This window comes from Cherax quadricarinatus, unplaced genomic scaffold, assembly GCF_038502225.1.
Source record: "Cherax quadricarinatus isolate ZL_2023a unplaced genomic scaffold, ASM3850222v1 Contig345, whole genome shotgun sequence".
NCBI classification, from domain to species: domain Eukaryota; kingdom Metazoa; phylum Arthropoda; class Malacostraca; order Decapoda; family Parastacidae; genus Cherax; species Cherax quadricarinatus.
In genome coordinates this window covers 102,457-117,827 of record NW_027195371.1, presented here as the reverse complement: position 1 = coordinate 117,827, position 15,371 = coordinate 102,457, and the positions used below count along the sequence as shown (strand labels likewise).

Sequence of the window (15,371 nt, the reverse complement as noted above, 5' to 3'; positions counted from 1 at the left end):
GGATTGTTGATGTGGTTTAGACATTTAGAGAGGATGGAGGAAAACAGGATGACTTGGAGGGTGTATAAATATGTAGTGGAGGGAAGGCAGGGTAGGGGTCATCCTAGGGAAGGTAGGAGGGAGGGGGGTAAAGGAGGTTTTGTATGCGAGGAGCTTGGACATCCAACAAACTTGTGCTAGCATGTTAGATTGGAGTTAGTGCAGGCAAGTGGTGTTTATATTGTGACATGCTTTTGGAGTGTGAGTAAAGTAACATTTATGAAGGGATTCAAGGAAACCGGTTAGCCAGACTTTTGTCCTGGAGGTGGGAATTACAATACCTGAACACTGAAGGAGGGGTGGGGATATTTACAGTTATGAACTGTAGTATCGGCACCCCTCTGGCAAGACAGTGATGGAATGAGTGTTGATGAAAGTGTTTCTTATTTTTTGGGCCACCCTACTTCAGTGGGAAACAGCCACTTTGCTTTAAAAATAATGTAATTACCATCGTTAGTGTTTTGATGCTTGCAAAAGATATGCCTTCATGAATCTAATATCAGCCCAACATCTTCCAGGTAATCCCTCACAACAGTGAAAGAGTATTATCTATTCGATTACATCGCAGAGCATTTGAACCTGATTATGGACACACAGTCGCAAGTACTGCTGATACATCAACCATCAGGCTATACAATTTACACACTGGTGATGTCATAGCAACCCATTATGAACATCAGGTAAGATATAAGTAATAATTCATCACTATGCATGAAACAGGATTTGAACCCTTGGCATGCCAGTCCTAAAATTAGCAGGCCAGTGCTCTACCCACTACATCATGCTAGCCTAGTAGCTTCATCCATTAAGTATACAGTAGTTCTATTCAGTAATCTCTCATTACCCTCCCTTTCTTTGAATTGAATCCAATTGCCTCCCATTCCCCAGACATATGACCCCTATGGGTTTAGTGTTTCCTCTTGATTAAAATAAATAAAATATCTATCCACTAGTGTATAATTGGACAAATTTTATTAGGCTGGCTTGGTGGTTTATTTAGTGTACTGGCCTGCCAGGCATTTAAATTCTCTCGAATGGAGAGAAAGCAATGTGTGGTCTGAATATTGTGTACAGCTTAGGGTATATAAATTAAAAGGTGGTGTGGAACACCCTCCAGGTACACTCCAGGTATGGTTCGATCCTTGGCACAAGTGGAAACGTTTGACTTGTTTCATTACACCTGCCGCACCTGTTCACCTAGCAGACAGTAGGTACCTGGGAGTTAGTCGGTTGTTGTGGATTACATTCAGTGGAGGGGAGATCTTCGTATACCTGAGGCTAAGCCTTTAAGTGAGTTGAGGTAGGATAATGGCTCTTGGCCTGTAAATTTGGCTGTGTAGAAAAGAAAATGGCACCATAAAAAAATTTAGAATTTTAGAAATTAGTAGGAAGATATCAATAAGAAAAACATTGTAAATTTGCAAAATTTGAATATATAGACAATGCATATTTATGAGGATTACTGTACTTGATTTAATGCTAAGATGCAAGAATTATATATGCATAGTATATACAGTAAACTTATATATAGTACAAGGGTTAGTTATGGTATTTGAATATTTACAGGGTCTGTCTGTAAATGGCATTTGTTGGGGCAGCATTGGAGGAGAAGAAGTTGTGGTGACAGTTGGCTGTGGTGGCAGAATGGTAGTGTGGCAAGCCAGGCACGGTGTTACCCGTGTCCACACTCTTCATCAATTTTCTGAACTGACCTTGGTAGAGGCTAATCCTAAAGAACCTTCACAGGTTCTAATCGCAGCTGAACAGGATATTGCACTGGTTTCTCTCAAAGGTAATATTCTGTAGAATATGTTCAGTGGCTATGGGAAACTGTTAGTTATTAAGGAATTGAAAAAATACATTATATATAGAAATGTTATTTATATTTTCCTGATCTGATGTACAATATATTTCACTGTAGTTATGCAGTGTGCGGCTTGTTTATTACTTTAGCATTAGTAACCATTTACAGTATTGTCCAGCTAAACATACTAACATTCTGCATTTTGTTAGTTAAATGGATGCAGACGCAGCTAACATGATATTTTATTATGGAAACATATCACTCTCTAGAAGCTTGACAAAGCTTCTGGAGAGCAAAAACGTTGCCACAGTAAAATGTCACATAGTTTCATCTGTCTCTGTTTACCTAACATTTTGTCAGTAATTCTACCATCCTGCATTTTCATTCTGATCTTCCATTTTTTCTCAGTTTCCTTTATCACTATTCCTCCTCTATCTTACTAGTCCTCATACTACTAATTACAGTTTATCTTCATCCTTGCAAATAATGCCAGTAATTGCTGAGAATGACCTTCATTAAATTTAGTTAGGTCTAAGAGAGGGATCCCAGTCATATGTAGCATCTTGCCTAGAAAGGGAGTGGGCAATTGGTGTAAATCGCTGGCTAGACAAGTACTGCAAGGAACTTGCAATCCCATTCATTGATAACTGGGACCTTTTCTTTGGCAAATGTGATATGTATGCAAGAGATGGGGTTCATCTCTCTGGGGATGGAGTGGTTGCATTAGCCAATTCAATTGAGAGGGTAATTGATGACTTGTCTAGGAATTTAAACTGATAGATTATAGAGGTATGGGTGTTTGTGGGAAATAATTAGGCTGCAGCATTAGGGTTAAAAACAGCAGTTATTACCAGGATACCTCAGGGATATGTTTAAAAGACAATATTCAAAATAAAGTTGCTAGTAATGGCAAATCAATTGATCAACAAACAAAGAGAGATAGTAGAGGGCAACGAGTGACTAGCTCCCTAAAGGTTTACTATACAAATAGTAGGAGTCTAAGAAATAAGATAGATGAGCTAAAATTACTTGCAAGTGTAGGTAATATAGATATTATTGGTATAACAGAGATCTGGTTCAACCTGAAAAATGGAGAAATGCCTTCTGAATGCAACATACAGGGTTATAAACTATTCCACACTGATAGGGTCAACAGGAAGGGTGGTGGTGTGGCGATGTATGTCAGAGAAAATTTAAATTGTTGTCTTAGACATGATATAAGATTAGAAACATCGAACACAGAATCGGTTTGGCTACAGTTTCTCGAGGGACATGACAAATTAATTTTGGGTGTGATTTATAGGCCCCCAAACCTTGATAGGGAGTGCAGTAAGCTGTTATGGGACGAATTTCATAAGGCATCTAGATATGAAAATGTTGTGATAATGGGAGATTTTAACTTTAGACAAATTGATTGGAACAATATGACAGGAAATCTTGAGTCTGGTGACTTTCTTGATACGGTTCACGATTGCTTTTTAGAACAGGTTGTGACAGAACCAACTAGAGGAAACAATCTGCTTGACTTGGTTCTTGCCAATAAAGAATCACTAATTAATAATCTTGAGGTTAATGATGAGCTTGGGGAAAGTGATCACAAATCACTTAGTTTCAATATATCATGGAATTACCCAGATAACTGCAATCAAGTCTCTGTCCCAGATTTTCGCTTGGCCGACTTCATGGGACTGAAAAATTACTTGGGTGGGCTAAATTGGGATGTCCTGACTATGGGTCAGGTAGGTGATCTTGGTTGCCAATATGACGTTTTTCAGAGCATAGTTCTAGCTGCCCAGACAACTTTTGTTCCGAGTAGGGAAATTAGATCTAACAAAAATGATCCCAAATGGATGAACAATAGATTAAAACATCTCACTGGTCAAAAGAGAGGCATATATAGGCATATCAAAAGAGGGGATGGGCAGTTAAGAGATCAGTATATTCAATTAAAGAGAGAAATAAAAAAAGGAATAAGAAAAGCAAAAAGGGATTATGAGGCTAAGGTCGCAAGGGATTCAAAGACTAACCCAAAAGGGTTCTTTCAGGTATACAGAAGTAAGATTAGGGACAAGATTGGCCCACTTAAGAGTAACTCTGGTCAGATCACTGACAGTGATAAGGATATGTGTGAAATTCTAAATACCTACTTCCTCTCAGTTTTCACCCAGGAAAATACTAGTGATATTCCTGAAATAATAGATTACGTAGAACAGGATGATAATAAACTATGTACGATAGCGGTTATTAGTGACATGGTCCTCAGACAAATAGAGAAACTAAAACCTAACAAATCCCCAGGTCCTGATGAACTGTTTGCAAGGGTGTTAAAGGAATGTAAAGAGGAACTTAGCATACCTTTGGCTAATTTTTTTAACATATCACTACAAACTGGCATAGTGCCTGATAAGTGGAAAATGGCAAATGTAATACCTATTTATAAGGCAGGTGACAGGTCCTTGGCTTCGAACTATAGACCAATAAGCCTTACCTCCATAGTGTGAAAATTTATGGAATCAATAATTGCCGAAGCAATTCGTAGCCATCTTGACAGGCACAGATTGATTAAGGATTCTCAACACTGTTTTACTCTCTTACGAATTTACTAACTTTTTTCACTAAGGTGTTCGAGGAGGTAGATCATGGTAATGAATATGATATTGTGTATATGGACTTCAGTAAGGCTTTCGATAGAGTTCCACACCAGAGGCTATTGAGGAAACTTAGGGCACACGAAATAGGAGGAGAAATTTTTTCCTGGGTAGAGGCATGGCTGACAAATAAACAGCAGAGAGTTTGCATAAATGGGGAGAAATCAGAATGGGGGCACGTCACAAGCGGTGTTCCTCAGGGGTCAGTGTTGGGCCCGTTGTTGTTCACAATTTACATAAACGACATAGATGAGGGAATAAATAGCGACATAAGCAAATTTGCTGATGACACCAAAATAGACCGTCCAATTCATTCTAATGAGGAAATTAGAGCACTCCAGGATGATTTGAATAGACTGGCACAGTGGTCGGAGAAGTGGCAGATGCAGTTTAATATTGACAAATGCAAAGTTCTAAATGTTGGACAGTTAAATAACCATGCCACATATAAACTAAATGATGTAGATCTTAATACTACCGATTGCGAAAAGGATTTAGGAGTTCTGGTTAGCAGTAATCTAAAACCAAGACAACAGTGCATTAGTGTTCGCAATAAAGCTAACAGAATTCTTGGCTTCATATCTAGAAGTATAAATAATAGAAGTCCTCAGGTTGTTCTTCAACTCTCTATATCCTTGGTTAGGCCTCATTTAGACTATGCTGCTCAGTTCTGGTCACCGTATTACAGAATGGATATAAATGCTCTGGAAAACGTACAAAGGAGGATGACAAAGATGATCCCATGTATCAGAAATCTTCCCTATGAGGATAGACTGAGGGCCCTGAATCTGCACTCTCTCGAAAGGCGTAGAATTAGGGGGGATATGATAGAGGTGTATAAATGGAAAACAGGAATAAATAAAGGGGATGTAAATAGTGTGCTGAAAATTTCCAGCCAAGACAGGACTCGCAGCAGTGGTTTCAAGTTGGAAAAATTCAGATTCAGGAAGGATATAGGAAAGCACTGGTTTGGTAATAGAGTTGTGGATGAGTGGAACAAGCTCCCGAGTACAGTTATTGAGGCTAAAACGTTGTGTAGTTTTAGAAATAGGTTAGATAAATACATGAGGGGGTGTGGGTGGGTGTGAGTTGGACCTGACTAGCTTTGCTGCTGGGTCTGATACAGTGCTCCATCCTTGAGTGGGGATGACCAGACTGGGTGGGTCATTGGTCTAATCCGGGGGGGGGGGGGGACATGGACCTGCTCTTCGTGGGTCAGTAGGCCTGTTGCAGTGTTCCTTCTTTCTTATGTTCTTATGTTCTTACTGGTGAATTGTTGCAGAACTTAACATGTAGACATGTTTGCGAAAGAAATAATTGTAATTATTAATGTATTTTTATTTAAAATATTGTTCTCTAAAATGAGATCTTTGGTAATTACCCAAGTAAGTTTGTCATTCAGTTAGCTGTTGTTTCTTTAGTCAGTGTTACATTCATTTGGCAGTAATTTGTACTGTATACACATATCCTGACTTTACTGTTTCTTTTTGTATAGTTATTATCTCTAGTAATTTTTTTATCCAACTATATCATTTCCAGTGGGCCATAAGGACTATGATTCCCAAAACTGTTAATCTTTCTTCTTTCAACGTACCCGCCGTATCCCACTGAGGTGGGGTGGCCCAAAAGGAAAAATGAAAGCTTTGCCTTTTAAACTAAGTAATATATACGGAGAAGGGGTTACTAGCCCCTTGCTCCTGGTATTTTAGTCACCTCGAATGACATGCATGGATAACTGTTAATATATACATATATACAACATGTTGCAGCCAACAGGCAATTCCTGTCTTTGCTTATTTTATTGAAGATTTCAGAAAACAGTTTGCATGGGGGTTCAGTGCCCCTCTTTCACGGTATCCAAGGTATTACTGTATTGTGTGGAGTCCTCTGCTTCCTCTTAAATTTAGCCAGTAGTTAATCTGTTTTTGAATGTGTTTGTAAAGTGAGTGTGATGAATAGTGTTAAAAGTTCATATAGAATTGTGCATTAAAGTAGGAGTAGTGAACATTCAAAATGAATCTATGATTTCAATTATTTAACTTGAGTAGCATGTTTCTTTTCAGGAGTTACAGCAACACTTTTATATAAATTTTCCCAAGAAACAAACATTCCATCACTCATTCAATATTTATCTTGCTGGAAGTGTGCAGACATCACTATTTAAATGAACCTTTCAACTGTAGCATCTGCACCCATTCAGTAATAGGTTTAGTATTAAAAAATTACCTTTAATTTTCAAATGTATGTGCATATAGAATATTGTTTTAATTGCCTGGATATTTTATTTTTTTTAGATGGAGGAATTCTAACTCATCTGCAAGGCCATGACTATGTGATCTACTCTATAAAATGGTATGTTGGCAAAAATAATCCATTCTTGGATGACTCTGAACCTGTCAATCACAGGGCTGAAGGCCTGAAGCAAGGCTGTGCTAAGCTCACTGAATGTAATGAAAGAAATAGGATTAAAGGCAAGTATTTAATTTTTTGTAAGCACATTGATTGTAATGAAAGAAATTAAGTTAAAGGCTATAAATAGTTAATTTTTTGTCAAATTCCTAAAATTTGCATATTGAAATCTTTGGGGCATGGCAATTGGAATCCAGCAAAAACACTGGTAAAACTGTCATGTTCTCTTTTACTATAATTAGTTCATTAAATAATTATTTCCTAATCTTGTTTTTCTCGGTTCATACTATTTCATTACCTTGTTAATTTCTCTGACACACTTTTCACCTCATGTTTTCATTTAATTTTTTTTGGGGGGGAACTTGCAGGCTGTCTCTTGCTGAGGCAGGGTTGGTGGTGCATTAAGACATCTGTGGAGATAGACCATTATCCATCAAGGCAAAAAAGGAGAATATGTGATATTGTAGTGGTACCAACACTTGTATGGATGTGAAGCATGGGTTGTGAATGTTGCAGGGAGGAAGCTGGAGGTAGTGAAGATGTGTCCAAAAGCAATGTCTGGTGTAAATATTATGAGAGTCCTGGAGACTTGAATCCTGGAGGTGAGAAGTACAGTGCCTGCATTCTGAAGGAGGGGTGGGGATATTTGCAGTTTGGACAGGCATCTGAACTGTAGTATTGGCATGCCTCTGGCAAGATAGGGATAGTGAATGATGGTGAAAGTGTTCCTTCTCTTTTGGGTCACCCTGCTAGTGTGTTAAAAAAAAAAATTCTCTTGCGTTTTTATTTCATGGTGGGATGGGTAAATGCAAAAATTGTTTAGTGTAATTTTCAGGCAGTTTTATTTCTGGTCATGAATATTGTAAAGTTAAAAATCACATGGTTATAATTTTAGGGTAAAATGCACATTAAATTGTATAGTTTAGTCCACTATGGAGGTTGGGCTTATTGGTCTATAGTTCGAAGCTAAAGACCTGTCACTTGCTTTGAAAATAGGTATCACATTTGCCATTTTCCACTTATCTGGCACCATGCCAGTGTGTAGTGATAGCAGTTTCACCATAAAGGCTTAATTTTTTTATTTTAATTCAGAAAATAGTAGGCAGCAGAACACAAAGGCCTTGGGAAGTTTTGATGGCCAGTACTTTGTGTCGTCTGATTATGGTCGCAACATCTTGCTGTGGGACCTATCAGCCAAACGATACATCACCAAAATAAATGTTCCTCTCTCAGCGTCAGCCTTCAAAAAGCAGATGTCTGTAAGTGAGCTTCCTTCATTCAGTCATAGACTCTTAAGAAAAAGGCTTTGTAAGTGCTATTGCTCTTATGTGTGTTTGAATTAAATTACTATAGCATGGTGTAAAGTGTGCAGATATTACTCAAGCTTCTACACAACTAGACAAAAAGGTTTTAAGTAAATCCTGTTCTCAGACATTGTTGTTATTATCTGTGTTTTACATTTTGTATGCCTAAATTGATTCCAGTTTGAGCATGGTTTAATTAACAATTTGTTTCCACATTGTTATGACCATTTTTTTTTTTGTCCACTTGATCAATATCTAGTAATAATTTCTTCTGTGAGCTTCCTGTGAGAGGATAGTCTTAAAAGAAAATCATGCAATCTACTCCCTTTTAATTAATAATGTCAGATACTCAGTACCGTAAAACTTTCTAATGGAACCCAGTTTAACAGATTTCAGATTTAACGGACAAAATCTGTGGCTAGATAATATACAGAAACAATGGACAAATTTTGTTGAATCTAGACGAGTCCAATATTGTTGTAGTCTGCTGAGTAAATTGATTTCAGATTTGATGGATAAAATTTGTTAAATACAGACTTGTCCACTATACGTAGTTTCAAACATGGAAAAAAACAATCTTATTTGGATTTAACAGGTAGTTGGCATTAACAGACACCCTCTCACCCACATTAGTATTGTTAATTTAAGATTTCACCTTATATAACTATTAGATAGCTTTTAAAAAAATTATTGGATTATAACTGAGATTAATAAATAAAGGGCACGCCATACGTTCACCAGGTGCTGCATGGTCTTTATGGGTTTGGCATTTCCCTTGAGTATAATACTATGCAATATTCTGTCAGTAATGTTTATTCTTTCTTTCTTTCAACAAACTGGTCATATCCCACTGAGGCAGGGTGACCCAAAAAGAAAAACAATAGCTTCTCTTTTTAGCTTTAGTATTGTACACAGGAGAAGAGGTTACTAGCCCTGTGCTCCCGACATTTTAGTCGCCTCTTACGACACTCACAGCTTATGGAGGAAGAATTCTGTTCCACTTTCCCATGGAGATAAGAGGAAACAAACAAGAACAAGAACTAGTAAGAAAATAGAAGAAAACCCAGAGGGATGTGTATATATATGCTTGTACATGCATGTGTAGTGTGACCTAAGTGTAAGTAGAAGTAGCAAGACGTACCTGAAATCTTGCATGTTTCTTCTTTCGATGTACCAGCCGTATCCCACTGAGGTGGGGTGGCCCAAAAGGAAAAACGAAAGTTTCTCCTTTTAAATTTAGTAATATATACAGGAGAAGGGGTTACTAGCCCCTTGCTCCCGGCATTTTAGTTGCCTCTTACAACACGCATGGCTTATGGAGGAAGAATTCTGTTCCACTTCCCCATGGAGATAAGAAGAAATAAACAAGAACAAGAACTAGAAAGAAAATAGAAGAAAACCCAGAGGGGTGTGTGTATATATATGCTTGTACTTGTATGTGTAGTGTGACCTAAGTGTAAGTAGAAGTAGCAAGACGTACCTGAAATCTTGCATGTTTATGAGACAGAAAAAAGGACACCAGCAATCCTACCATCATGTAAAACAATTACAGGCTTTCGTTTTACACTCACTTGGCAGGACGATAGTACCTCCCTGGGTGGTTGCTGTCTACCAACCTACTACATAGAGTAATGTTTATCTTCTTTCAACAAACCAGCCGTATCCCTCCAAGGCAGGGGTGGCCCCTTCCCCCTCCCCCCCCCAAAAAGTTTCTCTTTTTTTAATTTAGTAATATATACAGGAGATGGGGTTCCAAGCCCCTTGCTCCCAGCATTTTAGTTGCCTCTTACAACACACATGGCTTACAGAGGAAGAATTCTGTTCCACTTCCCCATGGAGATCTTTCTTCTTTCAACACACCGGCCGCATCCCACCGAGGCAGGGTGGCCCAAAAGGAAAAACGAAAGTTTCTCCTTTTACATTTAGTAATATATACAGAAGGGGTTACTAGCCCCTTGCTCCTGGCATTTTAGTCGCCTCTTACAACACGCATGGCTTATGGAGGAAGAATTCTGATCCACTTCCCCATGGAGATAAGAGGAAATAGACAAGAACAAGAACTAGAAAGAAAATAGAAGAAAACCCAGAAGGGTATATATTTATATGCTTGTACATGTATGTGCAGTGTGACCTAAGTGTAAGTAGAAGTAGCAAAATGCACCTGAAATCTTGCATGTTTATCAGACAGAAAAAAGACACCAGCAATCCTACCATCATGTAAAACAATTACAGGCTTCCGTTTTACACTCATTTAGCAGGACGGTAATACCTTCCTGGGCGGTTGCTATCTACCAACCTACTACCTAGAGTAATGTTTATTTTGGTGAAACTTAATGCGATCAAATCTTTCATTCATCATCTGTTTGATTATTTAATGTAAGAGTAATTATTTTAGAAAATATGACTGACTTTTTCATGTTGTGCAAGGGTAAAGAGAAGAACAGTGGAAAGCAACATATAGCTTTGGCATGGCATAATGGCAACCTTCTAACATCAACTGTTAGAGGAGAACTACTACTGTGGACACTGCAGCCTACAGGGTCCAAGTTCAAAGTAAGCATCACTTATTTCTTTTAAGGTAAATACTACAATAATATCTAAATTAGTGTTAAGTGGAAAAAAATTAATGGGAAAAACACCATTACAAAAAGATACTTGGCAAATTGGAATTATGATATCAAGATATATTGGAGTTCTTAGCTATTCAGGTTCACAGATCTAGCCAAATCATTTCCCTAAAAATCCTTTATAGATATTAACTTTCTCATTCTAGAATAACATGCCGAATCTTCCACCAAAACAGTTGTCTCCACTCTGATTTAACGTACTTTCACATGCTTGGGTCTCCTAAGGTCTCCTTTATACCCTCCCTACAGCTCTTTTGGGCTGTCCCCCATACCTCTTTCCATCCACCTCAGATTTATATACTGTACCTTGGTCAACTTTAGAGATTAATCTCTGTCAGCTGGATTCGGCACACCTCACCCATAGTTACCGGTTTGCAGGTGCTCCTGCCCTCCTACCCTAGCATGAAAACTGACACACATGTGCAACATCAGGGTATCTTTATTGTAGACTTTTTGCCATCCAGTGGCTTTATCGATACAGGTTCTAGGACATAATTTGAAGACAGTAGAACTATATACAAAAGATGAGGTAATCAGTCCCTCAGCCTTGGAGTTGGTGTGATGAGCACCGTAGTCGTGAAGATTCTGGAGCAGAGGCAAGGAGACTGGCGCTTATATACTAACGCCAGGTGGATTGGGACGGGTAGCATGCTTCTGATTGTGGAATATCTTGTAACAGTTTGCCCACTTCTGAGGACTTTCTGCCTTCATGTTATTTTTTAAATACTGGGGTACCTGTAGGGACCTCAGGGAACTTTTAGGAGTCTTTTGACAGTAATAATTCACTGTTTTTTTTTTTTAACTGATGCTGGGGATTTTAACCTGGTATAATAGTATTTTTTTTTTTGTATTGACCATTTTATTTATGATTTTAGTTTTTATTGTTCAACAATATGAATGTTTTCAAGATTCATATTACATGAGTCTGTAGTAAGATATGCAATAGTTGTAAGAAAGCAATGGAAGGTTAATTTTTGACAAGTTAGGAAAATTTTGTATTTTGTTTTAAGCAGGTGGGTATTGATCATTACCATAAAATTCTTAACCCCTTCAGGGTCCAAGGCCCAAATCTGAAGTGGTGCCCCAGTGTCCAAGAGTTTAAAAAAAAAAAATTTGTTATTTTTTCTTATGAAATAGTAGAGAATCTTTTTGTGAAGGTAATAAAACAAAAAGTACGAAATTTGATGGAAAATTGACGAAATTATGCTCTCGCGAATTTTGATGTGTCAGCGATATTTACGAATCGGCGATTTTGCCGACTTTGACTCCCATTTTAGGCCAATTACATTATTCCAGTCAACCAAATTCTTAGCTATTTCACTAGTATTACTTCTATTCTATCGATTGAGCACAAGAAATCGCCAAGTCAACTGTTTCAACTACAAATTAAAGTGATCGGAAATTGTTAATTTGGCCAATTTAACACAAAGTTCAAAATATTCCAATTTCAAAATAGGGTCCAGAATAAACAATGTAGGTATTCCTGGAACTAAACTAACATTTCTTCTGTTTATTAGTTATGTTTTGAGGCTTTACAAATAAATTCCATTTTGATTTTTTATTCACATAATGAATTTTTATTCACACCAAAAAATAGAAGATTTACTGTTATGCAATACTGTAATAATTGTATAAATATCATCACCATATTTGTGAATGCATATTAGACCCACCAGCTGGCGTGTATTAAACGTGTGAGGTCGTTTGTTTACTCTTGAACATCGGCAAAAATTTAACATTTCTGCTACTTTGAGCCCAGTTTCAAGCCATTTCCAGTGCTAAAACCAATTAAAATCATCTCTATTTCTGTAATATGTCTTCCATTCTATCAAATGAGACCAAGAAATTGCAAATAGAACTATAAAAAACATACGAAAAAACACTGCAAAGTCGCTGTTTTAATCGAAAAATCATGATTTCAGTTTTTTTCTCTCATTATTCACAGTGTGCTGCAGGATCTGTTTTATGTGGTGCACACATACCACATAGATGTATTCTCTCATATCTAGGCCCAAATGTACCACTCACAGTTTATCAGAGTGAGCTGAGCTCATGACGTAGATCTACGGTTTGGACCCTGAATGTAAAGCCGTAGATCTACGGGACGGACCCTCAAAGGGTTAATAATGCAGATCCAATTTTATATTAACATGTAAAATGGCAAAATGCAAAATTGCTTTAAAATTTTCTTGTATCATGAGTTTTTTTTTTTTTTTTATTTAGGGATAAATGTGTATAGAGTTGAATAGTTTGTGTAAAGACAGAGTGAGACGTGTATTATTATTTAAAAGTTTTAATGAATCAAACCGTTTTTGTAACATATTTGTGTTGTTGATGTGTGGGCATCACTGCCACTGTCATGCTAATTTTATGACTTTATCAAAAAATTTATTTAAGGTGTTTTACAGTAGCTTTCAGGTCTTATCTTCATTTTTTTAAACTTAGTTCATATCTGATAGTATTATCCAGTTAATATCTGATAGCATTATCCAGTTAATATTTGAAAGCTTTATCTTTCATTTAGAAATTTTTATTATTTATCATGTCACTAGGCGTTACATCACTTACACACACGTGCCATCTACAATGTGGTGGTGATAGGAGATGTGGCAGTTACCAGCGGACAAGATCGTTTTCTCCATGGTTTTCATATTGGCAGCTCATCTCATTTATTTCAAGTACCAACACTTGGTGCTTGTGCTACATCTCTATCCTTCTGCCCACATGATGCCAACAGGTGGGTCTTAAATACAAGTATCTTTGTATATAACAGTAGCATTAGAACTCTAAGGCTTTTCAAATTTATCAAAGTAAAATTTAGTTTTATGTTATATTTACATGATTTAGTGCTTCATTTATTATCCTGGAATCTTTATTTTGCAAAAGTACTTTGAATTTATTGATATAATTTAAAATGTAATGTTTTCATATTACTGTTAATTGCATATTTTGAGAGGCTTATTGTAAATTACATACGTGTTTTGGGACTTGACGAGGCATCATCATCTTTCTTCTTTGAACAAACGAGCTGTATCCCACCGAAGCAAGGTGGCCCAAAAAGAAAAAACAAAAGTTTCTCTTTTTTAACTTTGGTATTGTATACAGGGGAAGGGGTTACTAGCCCCTTGCTTCAGGCATTTTTGTCACCATTTATGACATGCATGGCTTAAGGAGAAAGAATTCTGTTCCACTTACCCATGGAGAATAGAGGAAATAAACAAGAACTAGTAAGAAAATAGGACAAAACCTAGGAAGGTGTTTGTGTGTGTGTGTGTGTGTGTGTGTGTGTGTGTGTGTGTGTGCGCGCGCGCATGTGCACGTGTGCTTATACATGCATTTATAGTGTGACCTAAGTGTAAGTAGAAGTAGCATATATTAAATTGTTAGATATTATGTAATAAGCTAAACAATGAATTTTTTTTTATTGAAGATTTCGATATAAGACTATGGAAAGGATATAGTCATTCATGAACATAGTGAACAAGTGAACATAGATAAGAGTAAGGTAATGAGGGTATCAAACGATTTACATAAAGAAAAATTGGATCTCACATTGGAGAGAGGGAGTATGAAAGAAGTGAATGTTTTCAGGTATTTGGAAGTTGACTTGTCAGCGGATGGGTTTATGAAGGATGAGGTTAACCGTAGAATTGATGAAGGAAAAAAGGTGAAGTGTGCGTTGAGGTGTCTGTGGAGAAAAAAAAATGTTATCCATGGAGGCAAAGAAGGGAATGTACGAAAGTATAGTGATACTAACACTTATAATGATGTGAAGCTTGGGTTGCAAATGCTGCAGCGAGGAGGTGGCTGGAGGCAGTGGAGATGTCCAGTCTTATCTCAGTGTGTGGTGTAAATATGTAGAGAATTCGGAGTGTGAAAATTAGGAGAAGGTGTGGAGTTAATAAAAGTATTAGTCAGAGGGCTGAAGAAGGGTTGTTGAGGTGGTTTGGTCATTTAGAGAGAATGGATCGAAGTAGAATGACTTGGAGAGCGTATAAATCTGTAGGGGAAGGAAGGCGGGGGAAAGGTCGACCTCGAAAATGTTGGAGGGAGGGGGTAAAGGAGGTTTTGTGGGTGAGGGGCTTGGACTTCCAGCAAGCATGTGTGAGCATGTTAGATAGGAGTGAATGGAGACAAGTGGTTTTTAGGACCTGGCGAGCTTTGAAGTCTTTGTACCAAGATCCCATGATGTTGCAGTGCAACATCATGGGATCTTGGTACAAAGACTTAAACGCTTATCCAACCTTTCCACTGCAACCTGACGAGCTGTTGGAGTGTGAGCAGGGTAATATTTTGTGAAAGGATTCAGGGAAACCGGTTATTTTTATATAGCTGGACTTGAGTTCTGGAAATGGGAAGTACAATTCCTGCACTTAAAAGGAGGAGTTTGGGATATTGGCAGTTTGTAGGGACTTCTAAACTGTCATGTCTGAGTGCCTCTGCAGAGACAGTGATTATGTTTGAGTGAGGTGAAAGTGTTGAATGATAATGAAAGTATTTTCTTTCTGGGTCACCCTGCCCCAGTGGGAGACAACTGATG

The 15,371-nt window shown here is 37.6% G+C and overlaps 1 protein-coding gene across 2 annotated transcripts in view; it reads left to right on the top strand.

The window, feature by feature from the left end:
- LOC128693542 (gem-associated protein 5) overlaps window positions 1-15,371 on the top strand; it is a 73,605-nt gene that overhangs the window by 11,304 nt on the left and 46,930 nt on the right. For both annotated transcript variants that reach the window (XM_053783274.2, XM_053783273.2), the window contains exons 3-8: window positions 558-719; window positions 1,606-1,831; window positions 6,786-6,962; window positions 7,993-8,159; window positions 10,632-10,757; window positions 13,384-13,568. In XM_053783274.2, the coding sequence (XP_053639249.2) occupies window positions 558-719; window positions 1,606-1,831; window positions 6,786-6,962; window positions 7,993-8,159; window positions 10,632-10,757; window positions 13,384-13,568 (1,043 nt within the window). The remainder of the gene's footprint in view (window positions 1-557; window positions 720-1,605; window positions 1,832-6,785; window positions 6,963-7,992; window positions 8,160-10,631; window positions 10,758-13,383; window positions 13,569-15,371) is intronic.